Below are 22102 nucleotides of genomic sequence, written 5' to 3'. Positions count from 1 at the left end.
CTGCAGAGTTTTACCCTCCCAGCCTGGGTGGAAATGTGGGGAGCACAGAGTGTTAAGGGGCACCTTACGTGGTCCGAGGCCAACTGCCCATCCTCTCTGTGGGTTTCTGCTGCAGCCTTCACTATGAGCCGCTCCAGTCCATCAGCTGTTCCGTGAGCTGCTCCAGCCATTCTGTGAACTGCTCCACTCTGCCAGCCGCTCCGCTCCACTCCACCAGCCCTTGAGCCGCTCCAGCCATCCCACAAACTGCTCAGCTCCGCTTCACTCCACTCTACCAGCTGTCTCATGAGCCCCTCCAACCATCCTACAAACTGCTCCACTCTGCCAACTGCTTAGCAATATATCTTCAGCCCCACCCCCCAGTTAACACAGCACTCAGTGATTTCAGCTCTTGATGATTTCAGCTTATAGCAGGGGAGCCCCAGTGCTAATGCATCATTGGCCCAAAGTAAATTTAGCTCAGCAGCCTGTAACTAGACCCCTAATAGAATCAAAATTAGCTCTGATATTTAACAGTGGAGATAATGCAATTGATGTTTCAGGCCCTCATGGTGGTAGCAGCTGCCACCACCCCCAAAATACAAATACCTATTCCTAGCCCCTCCCTCCCTTTCAATTCACTGGGCTTTGGAACCCATGTCCCTTGTCTAGCGCGTGCTACTTAGTTGATGGTGAGTCCCTCGGTCATAAAACAGTTCCACTGGCTTTGATTCACATAATCAGGCTAACACCACTTTATTCTTCCTGCCCCAATAACAGAGAAACTGGGGGTCCCACAGCAGCTAAAGTGACCATTTGAGCTGCTGTGGGCTCATGCTAGGCAGGGTGGGTGTGCCTATGCAAACAAGATCAGTCCCTGAAGTTCTTTTTGCACAACTTGCTACAATTCACCACCAGATGTCAGGGTAGAGCTCATCATGACTCTGCTTACATAAGGAAGATACTATTCAGGATCTGCGACACTCTGTACCTCGGGGGAATATCCTACACCCCCATGTTCATTTTTATAAAATGATTCTGTTGTATGTAAAGTTTGTCATGTTGGGTGTCTCTGGAAGGCTCATGATGCACTGAGCATGGTTGTTATAGTGATATTATAGTAACTATTACAGTAATGTTATAGGTTATAATTTCACATATGTAGTTATGAGGCTGAAAATGTATCCTCATAGCTTAAAATAAGCCCAGGCAAAAACTCTCCAATAGCAGAGAGGCAGTTCACACCTCATCAGGGCAGGTATGGGACAAACCCAGCCCAGCCTCACAGGAACAAAAGACGCTGGCCTAGGCAGCAATAAAAGAATCTGTTAGACTCTCGAGGGAGTCACCCACCTTCCTTTGGTCAGTTTGGAACTGCAATGAGGTAATGCTCACCTGACACTGAAAGGGGGGGGAGAGGAGACAAAGCCAAGAGGGAAGAAAGGACATGATAAAAGGGAGAGACATTTGCCATTCTCTCTCTCTCTTCCACCTAGATCTACAGACACCACAGCAAGTGACTGAAGCGCTGATCAAAGGGGAAAGCCTGGCTGAAGAGCACCCAGCCAGCCTATGGTGAGAAGAATCTAAGTTTGTAAGGTCATTGAAAATGTTAAGATCAGCTTAGAATGTGTTTTGCTTTTATTTAATTTGACCAAATCTGACTTATGTTTTGACTTATAATCACTTAAAATCTATCTTTATAGTTAACAAATCTGTTTATTCTACCTGAAGCAGTGTGTTTGGTTTAAAGCATGACAGAGTCTCCCCTTGGGATAATAAGCCTGATACATATCAATTTCTTTGTTAAACTGATGAACTCATATAAGCTTGCAGCATCCACAAGACAGAGTTTCTTAGGGTTGTGTCTGGGACCAGAGATGTTGGCTAGTATCATTCGGTTGCAAGTAGCTGGGAGCAGCTTACATGCCAGAGGCTGTGCGTGAACAGCCCAAGAGTGGGGCTTCTCAGAGCAGAGCAGGGTAAGGCTGGCTCCCAGAGTCAAGGATTGGAGTGACTTAGCAGATCACCAGTCCAGATAACACCAGAGGGGAACGTCACAGCATCCCACCCTGAAGGAGAGCTCTCCTAGGCTGGGAGTCACCAAGTCCCCCAAGGGAATTACAACATATATGTCTAGCACATTTTGTCCTTTGCTGAGTGAAAAGAGACTCTGATAGGGAGAAAACAAGTGTGGGTACAGGTGGTGAGGTGACATGAAAGGAAAACAGAGGGTTAGGGGAAAATGAGCTTAAGATTTTCATCATACAGGACCTAGACATTCAGTGAGTGCTGACTCCAAGGGAAGTCTATCTAGCTTTTTGTTTGGGGTGGAAAATGCTAAAGCAAGAGGAAAGACCCACAGACACCTGCTTTCCATTCTGTGCTGCTCTCCCAGTTATCTCCCTGAAAACCATCACATTTTCTGGTGAATAACTCAATAATTCAGCTGCTTCCATCATGCAGAAAGCCTGTGAATCTTGGACCCTGAATGGTGCCTGATTTTTACACCATGTGGTTTTATGTACTACTGTTCTGTATATTACAGTGTAGAAATCAGTACATCTAAGTGATTGGGGAGAAGAATTGTATGACATTCATCTTTCTGTACAGGATGAAATTGATAAGACCTATAAACCACATCTTCAAACACAGTCACAAATCCTAAATCACCAGAGATGTTTCTGACTCCATTTTCTAATTTTCTTTGCCCAAATCCTGTCAGTTCCCTCATTTGTTTTAGGTTTGACTGTTGCCAAATCTCATGTTAATCTGCTTACAGACAACTTGTCTGTTATTCTGTCCTTTCCCCACTACACAAATTCCATTTTTTATTTCATTTCATCATAATTCCATTCCCTACAACCAAAGCACTAAATGTTTTATTTCCACTTTGCTGCAATTGGCCTTTTATGCCAAGGAACATCCACATCTATGGTCTCTCTACAAGGGACCCCACAAGCTGTCTAAGGATTACATTAACTCTAGCATTTGATCATGCTGCTGCCAAATGTAAATCAGAAGTGTTAGAAATTATGCATCTACTTGCTTTATTAGAAGTAGTGGTGTTGTACCATGCTTTTCCAGACTGGAGAATTTGTCTAATTCAGAAGCTTGATGAAATTACAATATACACAGTTTAAAAGTGAAAAAAAAGTGACACACACAGACATTACTTAAGAGTGGCCTATAATTTTTGGTCCCCAACTTTCGACTTTAGCACCTGGTTTTCAGAGGTGCTACACACCCACATCTTCAGTTGAAGTCAGTGGGTGCCTCAATGTCTCTGTGTAAAGTTGGGTACCAAAAAACTGAGGCACCTAGTTACAAGCCACTTAAAAAACTGTCCCTAAGAATTCATTCTGGTTTACAGCCAGTGGTGCAAATGCAGTGCTCCTACAATGTACAGTTGTAAATGAACAAACACTCTCAGACCCAGAAGCCAGCTATTATAGCAACTTTTCTGTGACTAATGAGAATTCCCCAAAAGATTGGAAACTCTTATTTTGTTTGATCTTCACAGATTTGTATTATTCTATTTTACAACGCACAGATTTCACATTTAGCACTTAAGCTGTACATGCAGTTTGATATTTCACACAATCTTCTTAAAGGTTCAGAGACTAAAGGTGGGAAAAGCCTCTTGGGTCTATCATACAGAGCACATGGTATGCCCACAAGCATGCTCAAAGCTCAATCTTAAACACCAGCACTGCTAGGAAATAATTGTGAGCAAGGAGAACGTTCTGCACTAAGGACATGCAAATCCAAACATAATCCCATGCCATCTTAAACTGCAGGTTGAGTAAATTCCTGCCATCTAACACATTACCACAAGGAGTCACAGTAAAAAGATCCTCTAATGTCAGTCAGAAGGGGATGCTTTTCTTCCTATATTGGCCTCTGAAACAGATTATTCATTGAATTCTCATAGTTGTTTAGGATAAGAGAACATGAAAGTATGGATATATTCAAACCTAAGCCTGCTCTTGTCTCCTTGTTTGGGAGCGGACTGGTAGTAGATTCATAGATTACAAGGCCAGAAAGGATCGCTGCAAAAATCTAGTCTGATCTATTGTATAGACATAAATCATAGAACTTCCCTGAATTAATTCCTGTTTGAACTAGAGCAACTCTTCTAGAAAAACATCCAAACTTGATTTTAAAATGGCCAGCAATGGAGAATCCACTACAACCTTTGGAAAGTTGGTCCAGTGGTTATCGTTACTGCTAAAAATTTGCTCTTTATTTCCAGCGTGGCTTCAACTTTCAGCCATTGCATCTTGTTTTACCATTGCCTACTAGATTAGCCCCTTTTCAAATTTTTGATCCCTGTGCAGGTACTTATAAACTGTGATCAAGTCATTCTGTAACCATCTCTTTGTTAAACCAAATAGATTGAGCTTCTTAAATTTATCACTATCTTTTACCCCAACTCCAAGGCAAATATCTTCAAAGAGAGTTAGAATTTCAGGGCTGGCTCCTGCAGGACCTAACAATAATAATCAAGGCAACTGGTGATCTCTTCTAAAGGCCAACACTGAATTGTTGACACGGCTACCATTTTATCTCTATTAAATGCTCAAGTTTGTCTCCTCAATCCCTGTATATATTTGTATAACAGTAACTTATAGGCAGGGGTTGGAAAGACAAGATTGAGCATTTTGTAGAGATAAAATGGGTGCAAACAGGGCGTGCTGAGTCAGGAGTTAACTCAGCACACTGTCACTCTAATACTCACCCATGTACACTCATTGGGACCTACCTGGAAGACAGGGGATGAAAGGGTATCAGTTATCTGATTAGAGCTACAGTGGAGAGGCTAATGGAGGGAGAGGCAACCCCCAGCAGTTGGGATTATATAAACAGACAAGACAGACATTCTGGGAGAGAGCAGGGAGCCTACAGGAAGGTAGAGGTAGGCAGGACTGGTTGCTACTAGTACAGTCCCATTCCCCAGCAGTAAGTGGGGAAGTGGCATATAGAATTTAAATAATACTACAAGCTGTGGCCCACTGACAGAATATAATAAAAGCACAGCCGGGGTGAAAGAAGCCGAGAGAGAGAGTGTGTGAGAGAAAGAGAGAGACAGATTAAGGCCTGAAAGGACTACCTTGTGATGAGGGGGTTTTGATGGCAGAGTTGTTTGAGGGTATCTAATCCCTCTCTCATTAATAATCCCTTATAAATAGAAATTACAGGTATGGAAAATTAAGACAAGTTTTTCTAATTTCCAGCACCTATAAAGTATAGGCTAAAAAGAAGAAAATAAATATTTTACAGAAGAAAAAAAATGCTAGACACAGGAAAAAACAGCTAGTAATACTTTAGTGAACAAAGATGGTTTGGGTTTTTATCTAAAATTATTCCTCTAGAAAGGATCATCGCATTCACAGTTTTATGGATCCTGAGGGACATCTCTCTGGGTTTGTTCTTTAATCATTATGTTCACTTTTTTCTTGGCCCAGGAAGCTTTAGGGAGAAAATTTATCAGCTTATTACTTCAAATTTTATATCCCATGCTTGTACCTACTTACAAGTTCATTATCAGCAGGGGTGGCTCTAGGCACCAGCAAAGCAAGCACATGCTTGGGGCAGCCCATTTGCAGGGGCGGCAGAGATCCAGAATGGGAGCTGAGCACCAACAGGGGGCCCTGGGAGCTGTAGTTCCTTGGTTAGCTCCCTGCCTATAGAGCCAGCCCTGGAGCAGGGAAAGAACTACATTTCCCAGCATTCCCTTGGCCACTACCAACAGGAAAGAGGGGGAGGGAGTGAGGTAGTTGAGACCTCATGCTGCAGCCTGCTGTGAATGGCGAGCTGCACTGTGAAGGGTAGGGATACCATATTTTAACATTCAAAAAATAGGACACTCCACGGGGAGGGAGGGTAGCCCCACCCTGCCACCATCCACTCCCTCCGACTACCTCCCACAGAAACCCCAACCCATCCAACTCCCCCCTGATCCCTGATCACCTCCTCCCGGGACCCCACCCCCTATCTAAGCCTCCCTTCTCCTTGTCCCCAACTGCCCCCTCCTGAGACCCCCCCCCAACTTCCCCCTAGGACCTCACCTTCTACCTGTCCCCTGACAAACGCCCAGGATTCCCATGCCTATCCAACCGCTGACTGTCCCCTGACTGTCCCCCCAAACCCCAACCCATCTAACCCCCCTTCTCCCTGCTCCTGACTGCCCCCCCAGAACCTCCGCCCCATCCAACCCCCCCTGCTCCCAGTCTCTGGACTCCCGGAACCCCTACCCCATCTCCAACCCCCCAGACCCCTTACTGTGCCACTCAGACCAGTGTGTCTGGCTCCGTGCAGCACCAGACATGCTGCTGCATACATGCTGCCGTGCTCGCCCGTGGAGCCACAGCCCCGCACCCAGCACCTGCCTTCCAGATTTGAACACCTCAAAATTCAGGAGTGCTCAAGCACAATTTGGGCAGCTGTTACGTCATTTCTCCCAGATCAAATATACTGATCCACTGTAACTTGCTGTAGAAAAAGTAGGATAAAATTGAGCAAGAAATGCTTCCCAGTGGTTATTAGGACTGGAATTGCTATTTTCAACAGCCATTGCCTTTTGTTAGTTTGTTTCTTTGTTTGTTTAAAAGGAAGACAGTAATATTGCATTGGCAAATTCCCCATAGAAACAAAGAGTGGAACAAAAGAATAATAAAGGCACCTCAGCTTTTCCTCATTTATGTAGGACAGTCTTATAATATGTATCCAGATATCCTCCAATCACACAAGCTGAAAATTGTTCCACTTTACTGAAGTTCTGTAACCATATGGGAACCAATCCTGTCTGTGGTCTATGCACATCTAAAATTTCTGCTGAATGACATGCCCTGGGAGCAAGTTACCAGTGACCCAGGGCTGCAGCGGAAGGAGAGTGCAGGTGTGGGGGGGAGAGCCCAGGGCTGGGGCGGCAGGAGGTGTGTGTGTGGGGCAATGGTGAGGGGGAAGGAGGGACCCCAGAGCTGGGGTGGCAGGGAGTGGGGTGGGGGAAGAGCCCAGGGCTGGGGCAGCAGGGGGGTGCGTCGAGGAGCCCAGGGCTGGGACGGGGGGGGGGCAGCAAAAAACCTAGAATGGTTATCAGTGAGAGGTGCAGTGTGCTACTGGTTTTTAGCAAAATGGGGCTGAGAAAACACTGCACTCTTGAGAGACATCCATTCTCATGTGAAACTGAAAAATGTCACAAACTAGCATGCTGCAAGGAGAGAGAGAGAGAGAGAACCAAGTCAGAAGGCAGAGATATAGTTCCCAAGGGCAAAAATGAAAGCTTACTTTTACTGAGGGCGGTATTAGGACAGGCTAAAAAAAACAAACATTAGAACAGCTGAAAACTGAGCTTTCAGGTATAAAGCCTACATCCCTGTGTTCTGAGGACAGTGGTTGGAAAATACACTTTTCTGGGGAAAAAAATCTTTAAACCAAAAAAGGTCAGGTTTTCCATGCATGCCATGTAGTTGTAACAGTGTCAGTCCCAGGATATTAGAGATACAAGGTGAATGAGGTAATATCTTTTATGAACCAACTTCTGTGGGTGAGAGAGACAAGCTTTCGAGCCACACAGAGCTGTTCTTCAGGTCTGGGAAAGGTACTCCCAGCAGCATACAGCAAAATGTAAGGTGGAACAAGTTGTTTAGCATAAGCAGTAAACACATATTGTAAGGGACCATTCAAGGTAAAGTGGTCCATTAACACCTTTGCAGTCATAGGACAAAGAGGAGGTTAACAGGTTAGGGGATGGTTGTAATAAACCATAAATCCAGTGTCTGTTTAGTTAGTCCATGGAAATTTGTATAGAAACTAAACAATGTTCATTTCAACAATACTTTGAAATGAAAATTTTAATGTAGGTTTGGAATGTTGAAATGAAACAATGGTTTGTTTTGGTTTTTGAAAACCAAAAATAATTCAATTTTCAATTTGTGGAATTTTTCTCCCTCTCCTCTTTATATTTTGTTCTACCTCTTTAGTCCCAAGAGGGCTGCAGTGCTTTATGTGTACACCAAAATAAAGGACTATCTTTGCCTTAAATTCTGTTATAATACTTGATGATCAGCACAAAGTGCACTTCAAAATAGACGGAGTAATTGGTCTGAACTCTTTCTGTAGGGGGTTTAACAGTTTTTTAGGGTTTAATTGAAAATAGGTGTGGTCTTCTAATCTGTGTAGCCCTGAATGCCTTCTTTCTGTGCACTGAAATGTCTGTGTAGCCTCCTTTGGACAGCTTACCTCCTATTCCAGTAGGAGTTTGAAAGCGTAAAGGGAGCTAAAATAATCAGGGCAATATCTGCCATTCAAGGTGCACAGTTTTTGTAACCCCAAAGTGCCACCATCTTGACCAGTCCACCAGGATGGATAGGGAGCATCAAGCAGCATAGGAAGGAATGGGGCAAAGCAGGAGGGGTATGAGGGAGAGGCATAGTCCACTAGGAGGGAGCATTAAGCGGCATGGGAATGGCTAGGGAGGAATATTTGGTCCTGATTATGGGATTTGATATTTTGGGAAATTAACCATTTTGAGTTTGACATTTGTGTGGATGCTGTCTTGAGCATGCTGAAGTGTGGGTGTTTGGGTGGTGTGAAGGAGGCAATAAAAACTAAGCAGGTGGAGAGAGGCTCACTGCACATATCCACCCAACATGGCATCCAAACAATATCCAGGACAAAGTTGTTGAACTGTTCTTATACAGTTGTATTTTAATACTTACAAGTAAAGTCCCCTCTGCAGCACTGTCAGGTTGGCTGTTGGCCTGGGTTTCAGTGGCCAATCTCGGGTGCCATCTTGGCTTGGGTTTCTGGCTCAGGACTGTGCTTGGTGAAGAGATCTTGGTTGTTTGGGAGGATCTCCTCCTGGCTGGGGTCTGTGGTCACTTGGGTGCCTGACAGTCCTGTGGTGAAACTATCCCCTCTATACTGGGGTTTGGTGGTGGCCTCCTTGGCAAAACTCCAGTCCAGCTCCTCATAGTAAGGGCAGATAATAGGAACATTACTGGAGGTCTTGTTTTTGGGCTGTTTTCTTGTAATGCTGCCAGAGCCCTTTTGCTTTGGTGTGATACTGGGTTGCTGAGAGTAGCCATTTATCTGCATTTTCTCTGCTAGCTGATCATAGAGCTTCACAACAGAACTGGTCAGGTTCCTCTCTCCAGAGGATAAGGAAGTCCAGGACCTCTGCATGCGACCAGATGGAGTCATGGGGCCTGGCTGCTACAATGGACTCTGTGAGGGTGAGCTTGCCACAAGCTGGAAACACAAAGTGGTGCACCTGACTGTCATTTAAACAGGGAGATGACATCTGCTCAAAGTGACCGTAGAGCTGTAGAAGGCACACAGATAAGTAGACAGGCTGGTCCAGGGGCAGCAATGCAGAATTGGATAGTACTGGGAAGACTACTTGAAGCTGTATGGCTAATCTGAAATAGAGATGTGTACATATAAACCTCATATGAATATCACTCATTCTGTAATAGAACTGTTGCTTCCAAAGTGGATTAATTAGAGCAGGATAAAATGCCGGATTAAAATAAAATAAAAACTTGTCTATGGATACAAGACAATTTATGCTGAAAAAAACCAAAACAAAACAAAAAACACTATTCTTAAATCAACAGTATGATATATCTCCTTTAGCTAAGAGTTAGCTAACAGGAATCTTATAGAAATAATGTTTATGATGATTCTTAGCACTTACAAAATGTTATCATTGTTGAGTTTAGGCTAGTTCCTTTATCTGCATTTTAATGTTGTGCAGTAATTTCTCTCCCCTTCCCTAGTTATTTGGGAGATTGATATGTATATGGTATGGATCCCATTACCATAGTAGCTAATCTTTTGAGAATTCTTTATAGGGATTTCCCCTGCTTTGGGAAATGTTTTCTCTTCCCTTTTTCTATCATCCTTTCCCCTAGCTATACACAAGTGTATGCCATTTGTTGCTTCTACGTACTGTATTGTTGGAAGAAAAGAGTTTGTTTGTTTTTTAGATTGAATATGGGGAAAAGTTGAAAATGTGGCAAAATCACCTGCATCCATGGAGCTGAGTCTTAAGGCGATTCCAGAGACATTTCTCTAGCCAACACAATGTGAAAGACTTGAGTGTGTCATAGATCATCTGACACCCCTAATATTACAAGGGGGAGGAGGTAAATGGTGGTCAGTAGGACGCTTTGTTCTTATGCAGTGAAACTTCTCACTGATAACAGATGGTACTGAAGAGGAGATTTGCTTGTGGTTAGTGAAAATGTAACCTTTAATAATGGTTTAAGTGTTGGGGATGAGAGATGCTGTGGTGTTCAAGGACAGGAAGATTCTGGACATGGGGAACAGAAATTGCAACATGAAACTCATTAGAAGATGGGAACTGGAACATTTGTATGCTGGTTTGTTATTAGGCAGTTAAAAGATTATTCTTGTCAGAGACTAGGTGCTGATTTATGTACAAACTGTCACCAAAATAATATCAGTTTTAATTCACACTTTTTTTGTTTTGGTAGAAAGTATGGGCACTCTTATGTGAGATTACAAGTTTCATGTTTTGATTTAAATTAGGGAAAAATAATTTAAAATAAATCAGTTCAAGGTACAGTACTAACAACAACAAATAATGCCCAGATATTGCACCAGCATAACTGAAAGTGTGAATTAAAACCGATGTTGTTCTGGTGACAGTTTGTACACAAGACTTTAGAATCTGTCTAGAGTCTCACACTTAAATTGTTAGTGTGTTCAGTGGGGGAGTTTGATATCTGCCTATCCAAGGGTAGTCTCTTAGCAGTCCCTCAGTGTTAATGGGAGAGAGAAATTCTAGTTCCCATCTCAGGCCCTGAAGCAGTCCAACTTCACTTCCCAAACTCTCCTGCCTTTCCTAGGCTACCTCTGTCCCTGACCACCTGCGGCCTTTGTCCTGTGAGAATGGGACCTGAGTAGAGCAAGTGTCTTCTTTCTGCTCTCATTCTTCAGGTTCGAGAGATCACACTGACAGCTGCTCAGTTGCACAGCACTCCCTCTGTTTGGGTCAGAACCCTTTCCCATACAGGTTTAAGGCAAAGAATTCTTTCTTTAGCCTAGATTTATAACATTTAAATGGCCCCCAAATATTTTTTGTTTACAATAGATGCCTGTCATGTTTTACCAGAGACTTGAGAGGTTTCTCTGCTTTTTCATAGCATCCAGCAATTCCTAGTACAAAAAAGCAGGTACAGAAAAGCTGACATTTCCTCTAAGTGTAGTCTTCTTCAACAAAGGGTGTGTGTGTGGGGGGGGGGGAATGTTATTCACCAGTTATAATGTGAATATTTTCTTTGCCCATTACTGAAGCTTAAAAGAAATATGCTGCACTGAAATTGAAGTGGGCTTCAGTCTCTTTTGTTGGGAAATAGTAAAGCACTGTACACAAATTCAGAATAATATGGGAGATTTCAGTTTACACCACTGCAGGGGCAATTTCTTACCAAGCCTGGATGATTTATTTCCTGGTGCTATATTAAATTTAATTTCCATTATTAAAAGGAAAGAAAACTTGGGAAAATAAAATATATTAAACTGAAGAGCTCACTTGTCTGGCTTTGAAGTAGTCAAGGACAGATTTAAAGGTTTCCCCCCACCTCTATGCCCTATTTATTTTGTGACTTTCATATGATGGTCAGCATTTTAAAATGTGGGCGCTTCTGTACATTACATTATCTATATGCTGGTAACATAACTGGCTCCTGCAACATAAGAAACTAGTGTCTGTCAAATATGGCTGATTCATATTGTAAGCTTGTTTGCAGGATGTTAATAAAAATATCTATTCACCTGCCTCAGGTGAAATTCTTGTGGGGAATCATTTTGTATCTAGTTTACTTTCTATAGTGCATAATAGGCTGCCCGTTTAGGGCTAGATCCATTTCTCCAGGTGGAGGCACCACACATTCTACAATCTGGGACTGATCTACCCTTCTGGAGAGTCCCCACCCAAAGATTCCAGTAAACCCAGGTTCTGTACCAGTATCTGGATAGTAACGTGCCCAACGGTAAATGGGTAGAAAGTGTTTGTAACAGGGTATTAGGCCTTGAGTGTGTATGAACATATCCCAGTGCTCCCGTTATGGCCCTCCGGCTCGTTACAACTGGAAACTTGTAGCTGCAAGGCACATGACTGAGAGCAAGCATGTGACCTACAGGAAGCAAAATATAAGGCTTCCTGACTCTTAAGCAGAGACCGTAGAGACATATGGCCAGAGCAGCCTTAGTGTGGGTCTCTGCCTAGAAGCCAGGAAAGGCCTACCTACTGAGGAAGGATGCATCTCCTCCATCCCCCCGTCCGACTGTAACTGGGAAAGGTCTTTGTTACCGCGTGTTTTAACTCATTAGAATGTTGGCTTTGTTAACATCTTCTGTTTCTGAATATAACTGGTCCTGACAAAAGGGACTTGGAACTAAACTTGAGGTATTATTTGGACTGCCTTAACGGATTAATCTGCCTCCCTGGTTTGCACTGTTATGGCATTTACTACTTTATTCATGAAAATTTAAACCATAGGGGAAGTTGCATGAGGACTTGCAGTCCCTGGTGTATTGAATGTTATGAGACAGTCCTTTTTTAGGAAACAGAGTAGTGGAATGATACTTTGTTTTTTTTATGCAATTCATTTTTAAGTGCCCTGAATTTTGAAACATTTTGTGAAGTGGCTGTTGTCAGCAAATAGGTTGTAAGGGGTTTATTTCAACAATATGAGGCTTATTAGTTATTATAGTGACAGAAAAAACAGGAGATTCACTTCTGCTGCCCAAAAAGCATCTGTAGAAGAGAGTGTTAAAGCCTATGAGAATCAGGAAGCTTTAAAATAAAATTTAAAGCATTTTTTAATAATTTGGAAGCTGGTGAAATCACTTCCAAACAATCTAAGTAGGTGATTTACAGGCATCATGACTCACCTATGCCAAAAAGGGACCACTGCATTATTTTACACATCATTTCAAAAAGATTTACTTTTTACTTCATATTTTCATGCATGGGTAATGTCTTCTTTGGCTGGATCACATTCAGGAATTAGACATGGGAGCGCTGGTCTAAAAAGTACAAGCCACTACTGAGCCAATGAGCCAGGTCCATTAACTTGGAGGCAAAAACCTAGTCTAGCCCGTAGAGGGGGGCAAAGTGATGCACTGATAATGTGGGTCAGACTTTGCAATGGAAGTCAGTTCTACTGTGCGCATTTTTGAATAAACAAATGCTAAGTACAACATGGTCCTACTGGCCTTTACATTTTCATAACTGTACCCCAGTCTAACCCTATCTGCATATCTTCTATTTGTGGCCAAATAGAGTCTTTCTGCCTTTTGCAGGGAATATTGGATGCAGGTGTGTGTGTGCGCTGTAGTGGAGATTAGCAGAAGCGTTTGAGCTGGAGCTCCCTTGGTTTGGAAAGGGAACAGCTCACAGGGTGTCCTTCAGGAGGGGCCCTTGACTTTGGAATTTTCTCAGCTTCTGTCTGAAAGGACGTGAAGGTCCAATTCTTATTTGCATTAAGGCACCTTTACACGGCCAGAGAGGTGGCAAAGGATCAGATCACCTAAAGGGGCCATAGTGTAAATGAAAACCAAGCCCACTATCTATTGACCTTTCATGCATACTTCAAAGGCCATCTCTTTGTGCAGGGACTGGGGTGTTTGCGGAGAGAATGCAAAGGCTAAGGAGATTAGAGAGACAGGGAGGAGCGGGGAAGTAATTTTTTTTTTCAGTTGGACCAACTTCTGTTGGTGAGAGAGACAAGCTTTAAAGCTTACACAGAGCTCTTCAGTTCTGTAAGGCTTTGTTTACACTATGCACCTTTTAGTGACATAGATGTGCTGCTACAGTCGTGCCGCTATACAGCGGCGGCGCGCAGCGTAGCCGCTGTTCGTCGCCAGGAGAGAGCTCTCCTGCCGAAGAAAAACATCCATCCCAAATGAGTGGTGATAGCTTTGTTACAAACCATTGTTCACACAATGCTTTTTGTTGGCAAAACTTTTGTAGTTTGGGGGAGGGGGTGTTATTTTCCACACCCCACATGACAAAAGTTTTGTCTTTCAGGTTCTAGTGTAGATAAAGCCAAATGTATTCCTGCTAAATACAAGATGTGAACAGATTTAACTACTTACGTTGAACAAACATATTTCAAGGGACCAGTCAAGGTGAAGTGGCCTGTTAACACCCCTCCAGTTACAGGGAGGAAAGGAAGGCGGTGGGTGGGGGAGGAAAGGAGGAGAGAGCAGCTTGGGGGATGGTTGTTAGTGGGTTACAGTTTGTTGTGATAAGCCATAAATCCAGTGTCTCTATTCAATTCATGATTTTTAGTGTCTAGCAAAGTTCTACATTTAAGTTCCCAGCAGGGCCGCCAGAGGATTCAGGGGGCCCGGGGCAAAGAAATTTCGGGGGCCCCTTCCATTAAAAAAAGTTGCCAAACTATAGAATATTATTTTCTCATGGGGGCCCCTGTGGGGCCCAGGGCCTGGGGCAAATTGCCCCATTTGTCCCCCTCTGGGCAGCCCTGGTTCCCAGGCTCGTCTGCTGAAAGGGTTGTGCAAGTTTCCCTTCAGAATGAGGACTGAGATCAGTAGAGTGGTCACTGTGAAAAGGGTTTGACCACAGGTGATAGTGTTTTTGTCTATCTTTTCCTGGGTGAAGTCATCTGAGAGCTAGTGATTGTCTAGTTTCACCTGCTTAGTTGCTACTGGGGCATTTAGTACCCTGAATGAGGTACACCACATGTTGTAATAGGCATGTGTCGGATCCCTGAATCTTGAAAGTTGTGTTGTGGTCGGTGTTGATCATTGTAGAAGTGGAGATGTGTCTTCAGATTGTGCATCTGTTGTTCTGGCAGGGTCTAGTGCTGCTTTGAGTTGGTGTGCTCTGGTCTGTGGGGAGCTTGCTTCTGATGAACTTGGAGAGCTTAGGGGGTTATTGAAGGCCAGAAGAAGGGGTTCAGGAAAGATTTTTCAGGATTGGGTCCTATTGAGTTGGGTTCTAGCTGTTTGGGTCAGAGGGAGGCCACGGCCTAACTACAGTATCAGAGGGGGAGGGACAACCCCCACACTAGTACAGATAGTCTGAATGGGTTTGTGGGTGGGTGTGTGTACATGGGCAGCAAGTTATATACCCACGTGGTGCCTGGGCACCAGCAATATTCAGAGCCCAGGGGCTCAGCTCCACCAATGTTTGGGGCTGGGTCTCCCCCCCAGCCCCACCTGCTGCCCCCCACCCGAGTGTCCCCCGGACCCCCCTTGCTGGCCCCATGCACGTCCCCGGGCCCCGAAGGGAGCAGAGCATCCCTGCCTCTTCCGTGCATCTCCATGCTGCTTCCCTGCGGCAGCAATTGCCGCAAGGTCCTAGTGCCCCCCATATTGACTGCCATATCAACTGTCAGACCCTTCCCTTTTCTGGCAGGACCCTCCACCAGCACAGCTCCGCCCCCCCGTCACCACTCCTGCCCCATGCTGGGCAAGGAGGCAGCCCCATCCCCCACCCCCAGTGAGGCTACAGTCAGGGGCAACAGCAGTGGAGGAGGCGCACGCAGCACCCCCTGGCACCCATGTGGGAGACGAGGGAGATTCCTGGACCTGAGAGGGGCCCTGTAACAGGCGGGTCCGGGGCTCAACCCTCTGAGGGGAGCCACACCGGCCGCTGGTCTCACGGGGGCTCTGTCCTGTCCCTTTAAGGCTAGGTGACCAAGACAGAGTCAGTTGGGGCTCAGGCCTTTTTCTGCAAGGCTGAGCTGCAAACAGTATCAACAGTCTGGGAAAGGCCCCAGCCCTCTGGTGCAGGGACTGAGCAGGGAACAGTACAAGGAGGCTCAGGCCTCTGGCGGCAGGCTGAGCAGTAAGCAGTACAGGGGCTCAGGCCTCTGGCGGCAGGCTGAGCAATAGGGTGAGGGGGATAACTGCCACCCATGAGTGGGGTGGCAGGGGGGACACAGGCCCACCCACTCCACTGTGTCCCAGCCCAGGGCCCTAGACAGCAGTCATCACTGCTGACGGTCAGTGGGGATCCTGACCGCAACACACTGACATGGGCATTGTCTGATCAGTAGCCTGACTGAGGTCAGCTGCCCCCGGGCCACTTCCAATATCCCCCTCTTGTCCTACCTGGTCCACGGCATCTGGTCCTGGGAAGTCCCACTGCATGGGTTCCTCACAACCCAGGCTGGGAGGTAGATCGGGTAGCTCCCTGGGGAAGTCCGGCCAATCCTGCTCCGGGGGTTCCTCGGGGTAACAGCACAGTAGCGGGGAAGCTCCTACTGGCTCCTCATCATAGGTGGTGCGGGGAAGCTCCGGCAGGTCTTCCCAGTAGCGGGGTAGGGTGCTCTCCAGCCAGTCCAGGCAGCTGCCCGGGGCTCCCTCAGACAGGTCTGCTCTCCCCGCTGGCTGGGCATTGAGTGGGCTGGAAGGCCCAGCTTTTATCCTTCCGGGTCGCCGTCTGACCCTCTGAGGGGCGGGCTCACCATGCTGTAGCCCCGCCCCTTCCTGTGTCCGGGGCTCAACCCTCTCCGGGGAGGAGGGGAGCCACACTGGCCCACTACAGGCCCTATGAGCACATACAGTGACAGTGGTGGGGGTGAGTGTGCTGATGGGGGGCTCCTCCCCCAGAACTCGCTGCTGCTGGCAGGTAAAGGGCTGGGGTGAGTCCTCCTCTCTGGACCCTATCCTAGAGCAGCCTGCCTGCACCCCAAACTCATCCCCAGCCCTGCCCCACCCCAGAGCCCCCAGCCAGAGCTTTCACCCCCCCCGCAACCTAACCCTCTGCCCTAGCCCTGAGCCCCTCCAACTCCCCAAACGCCTCATCTCCAACCCCAGCCAGAGCCCTCATCCCCCTGTATTCCAACCCTCTGCCTTAGCCCTGAGCTCCTCCAGCACCCCAAACCTCTCATCTCTAACCCCAGCCAGAGATCTCATCCCCCCTGCACCCCAACCCTCTACCCTAGCCCTGAGCCCCTCCCACACCCCCAACCCCACAGCCCCAGCCCTCAAACCCCAGCACCCGGTCTGCCCCAACCCTGAGCCCCCTCCTGCATCATGAACCCCTCATCCTGAGCCCCACCCCACAGCCCACACCCCACACCCCAACCCTCTGCCCTAGCTCTGAGCCCCCTCCCACAGCCCAAACCTTTCATCCTCCCGCACCCTGTCTGCCCCAACCCTGAGCCCCCTCCTGCATCATGAACCCCTCACCCCACCCCTCTGCCATAGCCCTGAGCCCCCTCCCACACTCCAAACCTCTCATCCTCAGCCCCACCCCAAACCCAGCCCCACCCCTGCACCACCCCCCAAACTCTCTCCCAGAGCTTGCACCCCAGACCTCCTCCCACAGCCTTGGGCAGGTGGGGGGGCAGAGTTTTGGGGGGGCAGAGTTTGGGCGGGGGTGGGTTCTGGGCATCACCAAAATTTCTACAAACCTGCCGCCCGTGTGTGTAAATGACAATTAGGAGTGTGCGGTCAGAGGGGAGTTTATTTTTGTATTGAAACAGATTATCTTGGAGTAAATATAGACACTGGTGTGTTTGTCTCTTGAAATCAAAAGGAGTATTAAGAATCATAGGCTACTCTGTGCCTTTACGAATCTCCCTCAAAGTCCATGCCCTGAAGAGGTAACAGACAACATCCAGTAGGGCAAGAGATGCAAGGCTCTATATGAATGCACCTGATAGCTAATTTTGCATCTCATGACAGCCATCCTCACCCCACCCCAACTGAACTGTAGAATAGAGGGTTCTCTCTGTAAATGGCCTTCATCCTGCAGACATTCACCTCTGGGGACTATGAGCCATAAGGATCTCAGTTATCAGCTGAGCTCAAATGTCATGATGGTACATCAGGAGAGAAGTGGTATCTCTGGTATCTAGAACACAAGCTCAGCACCACCACCATGAAGGAGACAGCTCTGACATCATTGCTCAAGACAGAAAAGATAGTATTAGCAGAAGTCAGATAAATACCAGGCTTACTATAACTATTACTTTAACCCTTCTGATGTTGGTTTGTGTTATATGGCAACTTACAGTAATTAGAAAGGCAGTGGAGAGAAGGGAGAAAAAAATTGGTCTGGGCTGCGGGGGGGGGGGGGGGGGAGAAGAGAGTGAATTAGCACAGTGTTACAGACAGAGCCAGTAGGCTGAGAATATTTAAATGCCTGGGTGGGGGTGGGGCTGTCAATTAATTGCAGTTAACTCATGCAATTATTTTTGAGTTAATCACAATTTAAAAAATTAAGTTGTAAGTAATCACACTTAATAGAATTCTAGTTGAAATTTATTAAATGTTTTTGTATGTTTTCTACATTTTCAATATTGATTTCAATTACAACACAGAATAGAAAGGGCACAGTGCTCACTTTATATTTAATATATTTGCACTGTAAAAGTGATAAATGAAATAGTATTTTTCAATTCTCCTCATACAAGTACTGAAGTGAAATCTCTTTATCGTGAAAGTGTAACTTACAAATGCAGATTTTTCTTTGGTTACATAACTGCACTCCAAAACAATGTAAAACTTTAGAGCCTACAAGTCCACTCAGTCCTACTCCTTATTCTGCCAATTGCTAAGACAAACAAGTTTGTTTACATTGCCAGGAAATACTGCTGCCTGCTTCTTATTTACAATGTCACCTGAAAGTGAGAATAAGAAGTAGGACTGAGTGGACTTGTAGGCTCTAAAGTTTTACATTGTTTTGGAGTGCAGTTATGTAACCAAAAATAATCTGCATTTGTAAGTTACACTTTCACGATAAAGAGATTACACTTCAGTACTTGTATGAGGTGAATTGAAAAATACTATTTCATTTATCATTTTTACAGTGCAAATATAATAAAAAATAAATATAAAGTGAGCACTGTACACTTTTATTCTGAATTGTAATTAAAATTAATGTAACTGAAAATGTAGTAAAAATCCACAGATATTTAAAACAAATGGTATTCTATTGTTTAACAGCACGATTAATCATGAAATTAAATTAATTGCATGGTTATTTTTTTAATTGCTTGACAGCTCTAATATAGGGAGACACAGAGAGAGAACGTTGCCTAGGATTCTGGTCTAATACAATGTTGATGCTCAGCACACACATTTTAAAATTTGACAGTCAAGGTCAAGCAGAGAAGGAATCATTTACCTTTCATACTGTCAGATTTTAGAGAATAGCTGGATATTATTGACCTGCATGTGAGATTCATTTTTCTTCCTTTATAATAGCAAGAAAGACTTACTGCTTAACTTAACTTTCCCCTCAGAAAGGGTCAGTACACTATTACACCAAGAGGTGCTTAAATCATAGGCCTCCCCACAGATAAGTGCTAGCTTATTAGATGACTACAGAGCTGATGGGGAAAATTAATTAAGACCACACCCAAATTCTGAAACAGGATGCATTCATAACTTCACTATTTAATCACACTGCTCTTGGTTACAAGCAGTCCGCATCTTTCATCTTTATATTAGGGGGTTAGGCTCAGCTCTTTAGGCGTTGCTTTGCTCAGTTGTAAGGCCTAAGTGACTTAAGATGGCTAATTCTCATTTTTCTAAAATGACTTAGGCACTTAACATAAGAATGGCTGTACTGGGTCAGACCAAAGGTCCATCCAGCCCAGTGTGCGGTCTACCAACAGTGGCCAATGCCAGGTGCCCCAGAGGGAGTGAACCTAACAGGTAATGATCAAGTGATCTCTCTCCTGCCATCCATCACCACCCTCTGACAAACAGAGGCTAGGGACACCATTCCTTACCCATCCTGGCTAATAGCCATTAATGGACTTAACCTCCATGAATTTATCCAGTTCTCTTTTAAACCCTGTTATAGTCCTAGCCTTCACAACCTCCTCAGGCAAGGAGTTCCACTCGTTGACTGGGCGCTGTGTGAAGAAGAACTTCCTTTTGTTTTAAACCTGCTACCCATTCACTTCATTTGGTGGCCCCTAGTTCTTGTATTATGGGAACAAGTAAATAACTTTTCCTTATTCACTTTCTCCGCATCACTCATGATTTTATATATCTCTATCATATTCCCCCTTACTCTCCTCTTTTCTAAGCTGAAAAGTCCTAGCCCCTTTAATCTCTCCTCATATGGGACCATTCCAAACCCCTAATCATTTTAGTTGCCCTTCTCTGAACCTTTTCTAATGCCAGTATAACTTTTTTGAGATGATGAGACCACATCTGTATGCAGTATTCAAGATGTTGGCGTACCATGGATTTATATAAGGGAAATAAGATTTTCTCCATCTTATTCTCTATCCCCTTTTTAATTATTCCCAACATCCTGTTTTTTTTTTTCTGCCGCTGCACACTGCATGGACATCTTCAGAGAACTATCCACAATGACGCCAAGATCTTTTTCCTGATTAATTGTAGTTAAATTATTCCCAATCGTATTGTGTATATATAGTTGGAGTTATTTCCCCCACCCTCCATGTGCATTACTTTACATTTATCCACATGAAATTTCATTTGCCATTTTGTTGCCCAATCACTTAGTTTTCTGATATCTTTTTGAAGTTCTTCAGTCTGCTTTGGTCTTAACTATCTTGAGCATTTACTATCTCACTGTTTATCCCTTTCTCCAGATAATTTATGAATAAGTTAAATAGGATTGGTCCTTGGGGAACACCACTAGTTACCCCCTCCATTCTGAAAATTTACCATTTATTCTCACTCTCTGTTCCCTGTCTTTTAACCAGTTCTAAATCCATGAAAGGATTTTCCCTCTTGTCCCATGACAACTTAATTTATGTGGAGGGACCTTGTCAAAGGCTTTCTGGAAATCTAAGTACACTATGTCCACTGGATCCCCTTCTCCACATGTTTATTGACCCCTTCAAAGAACTCTAATAGATTAGTAAGGCACGATTTCCCTTTACAGAAACCATGTTGACTTTTGCCCAACAATTTATGTTCTTCTATGTGTCGGACAATTTTTTTCTTTACTATTGTTGCAACTGATTTGCCTGGTACTGATGTTAGACTTACCGGTCTGTAATTGCCAGGATCACCTCTAGAGCCCTTTTTAAATATTGCGTTACATTAGCTATCTTCCAGTCACTGGGTACAGAAGCCGATTTAAAGGACAGGTTACAAACCATAGTTAGTAATTCTGCAATTTCACATTTGAGTTCTTTCAGAACCCTTGGGTGAATGCCATCTGGTCCCAGTGACTTGTCACTGTTAAGTTTATCAATTAATTCCAAAACTTCCTCTAGTGAGGAGGCTCCAAACAGCCTCCAAACAGCGGGCCTCTCCCAGGAGATGCAGGCCTCTATCCAGGACCTCCCTTTTGATGGAGGTGGTGGGTTTGTTTTCTGATCAAACAGATACCAGGCTGCACGGGTTGAAGGACACTAGGGCTACCCTTCACTCGGGCATGTACGCAATCAGCCAGGAAGCCCTTCCGGCCACCACGATCCTGGCAACTCCATCAGGGATCTACAAGGAGAAGAAACGCTAGTTTTCGTCATCGTCACCCTTCTTTGTCCTGCTTGCCAGCCCAGCCTGGGCCCTCCAAACACCCAGGGGGCCAAAAGCAATCATTTGAGGGTGCATCCGAGAGCGATGCTCCAGACAGTCAACCGGAATCTACTTGCCTTTTCCTCAGCTGTCTATCTCTCTACCACTTGGCTTGGTTGTGGGTTATGTTGGACCGCTGGGTCCTGGACATAGTAGCTTGGGGCTACACCCTGCAATTCTTGGCCACCCCTCCTTCCTGCCCCCCCCCCACTTTCCCGTCCCTCTTCAGGGACCCTTATCACGAGCAACTCTTCATTCAGGAGGTCGAGAAGCTCCTGGGCTTGGGGGCTGTGGAGGATGTTCCTCAGGACATAGAAGGAAGAGGATTCTACTCTCATTACTTCCTAAATTTGAAGGCCAAAGGGGGCCTCAGACCCATCCTGGACCTGCATGGCCTCAACAAGTCTCTCAAGAAGTTGAAGATCCACATGGTCTCCCTGGCCTCCATCATTCGTTTCCTGGATCTGGGAGGCTGGTACACCACTCTCAACTCAAGGACACTTACTTTCATGTCTCCATATTCCCGGGGCACAGGCGTTTCCTGCATTTCATAGTGGCTGGGTGCCACTTCCAGTTCATGGCGCTACCCTTTGGC

General features: G+C 45.2%; 1 protein-coding gene across 7 annotated transcripts in view; it reads right to left on the bottom strand.

The window, feature by feature from the left end:
* Positions 1 to 553, bottom strand: part of OPN4 (opsin 4) — a 45643-nt gene extending 45090 nt beyond the window's left edge. For 4 of the 7 annotated variants that reach the window (XM_039546818.1, XM_039546820.1, XM_039546819.1 and 1 more), the window contains exon 1: positions 64 to 553. In XM_039546818.1, the coding sequence (XP_039402752.1) occupies positions 64 to 287 (224 nt within the window). In that variant the 5' untranslated portion in view covers positions 288 to 553. The remainder of the gene's footprint in view (positions 1 to 63) is intronic. The other 3 variants (XM_039546815.1, XM_039546817.1, XM_039546816.1) reach the window with 3 other exon arrangements.
* Between the last annotated feature and the right edge of the window lie 21549 nt (positions 554 to 22102).

The sequence above is a fragment of the Mauremys reevesii genome, linkage group 7 (assembly GCF_016161935.1).
Source record: "Mauremys reevesii isolate NIE-2019 linkage group 7, ASM1616193v1, whole genome shotgun sequence".
Lineage (NCBI taxonomy): Eukaryota > Metazoa > Chordata > Testudines > Geoemydidae > Mauremys > Mauremys reevesii.
The sequence above is the reverse complement of the archived record's forward strand: the minus strand, read 5'-3'. Positions and strand labels throughout refer to the sequence as shown.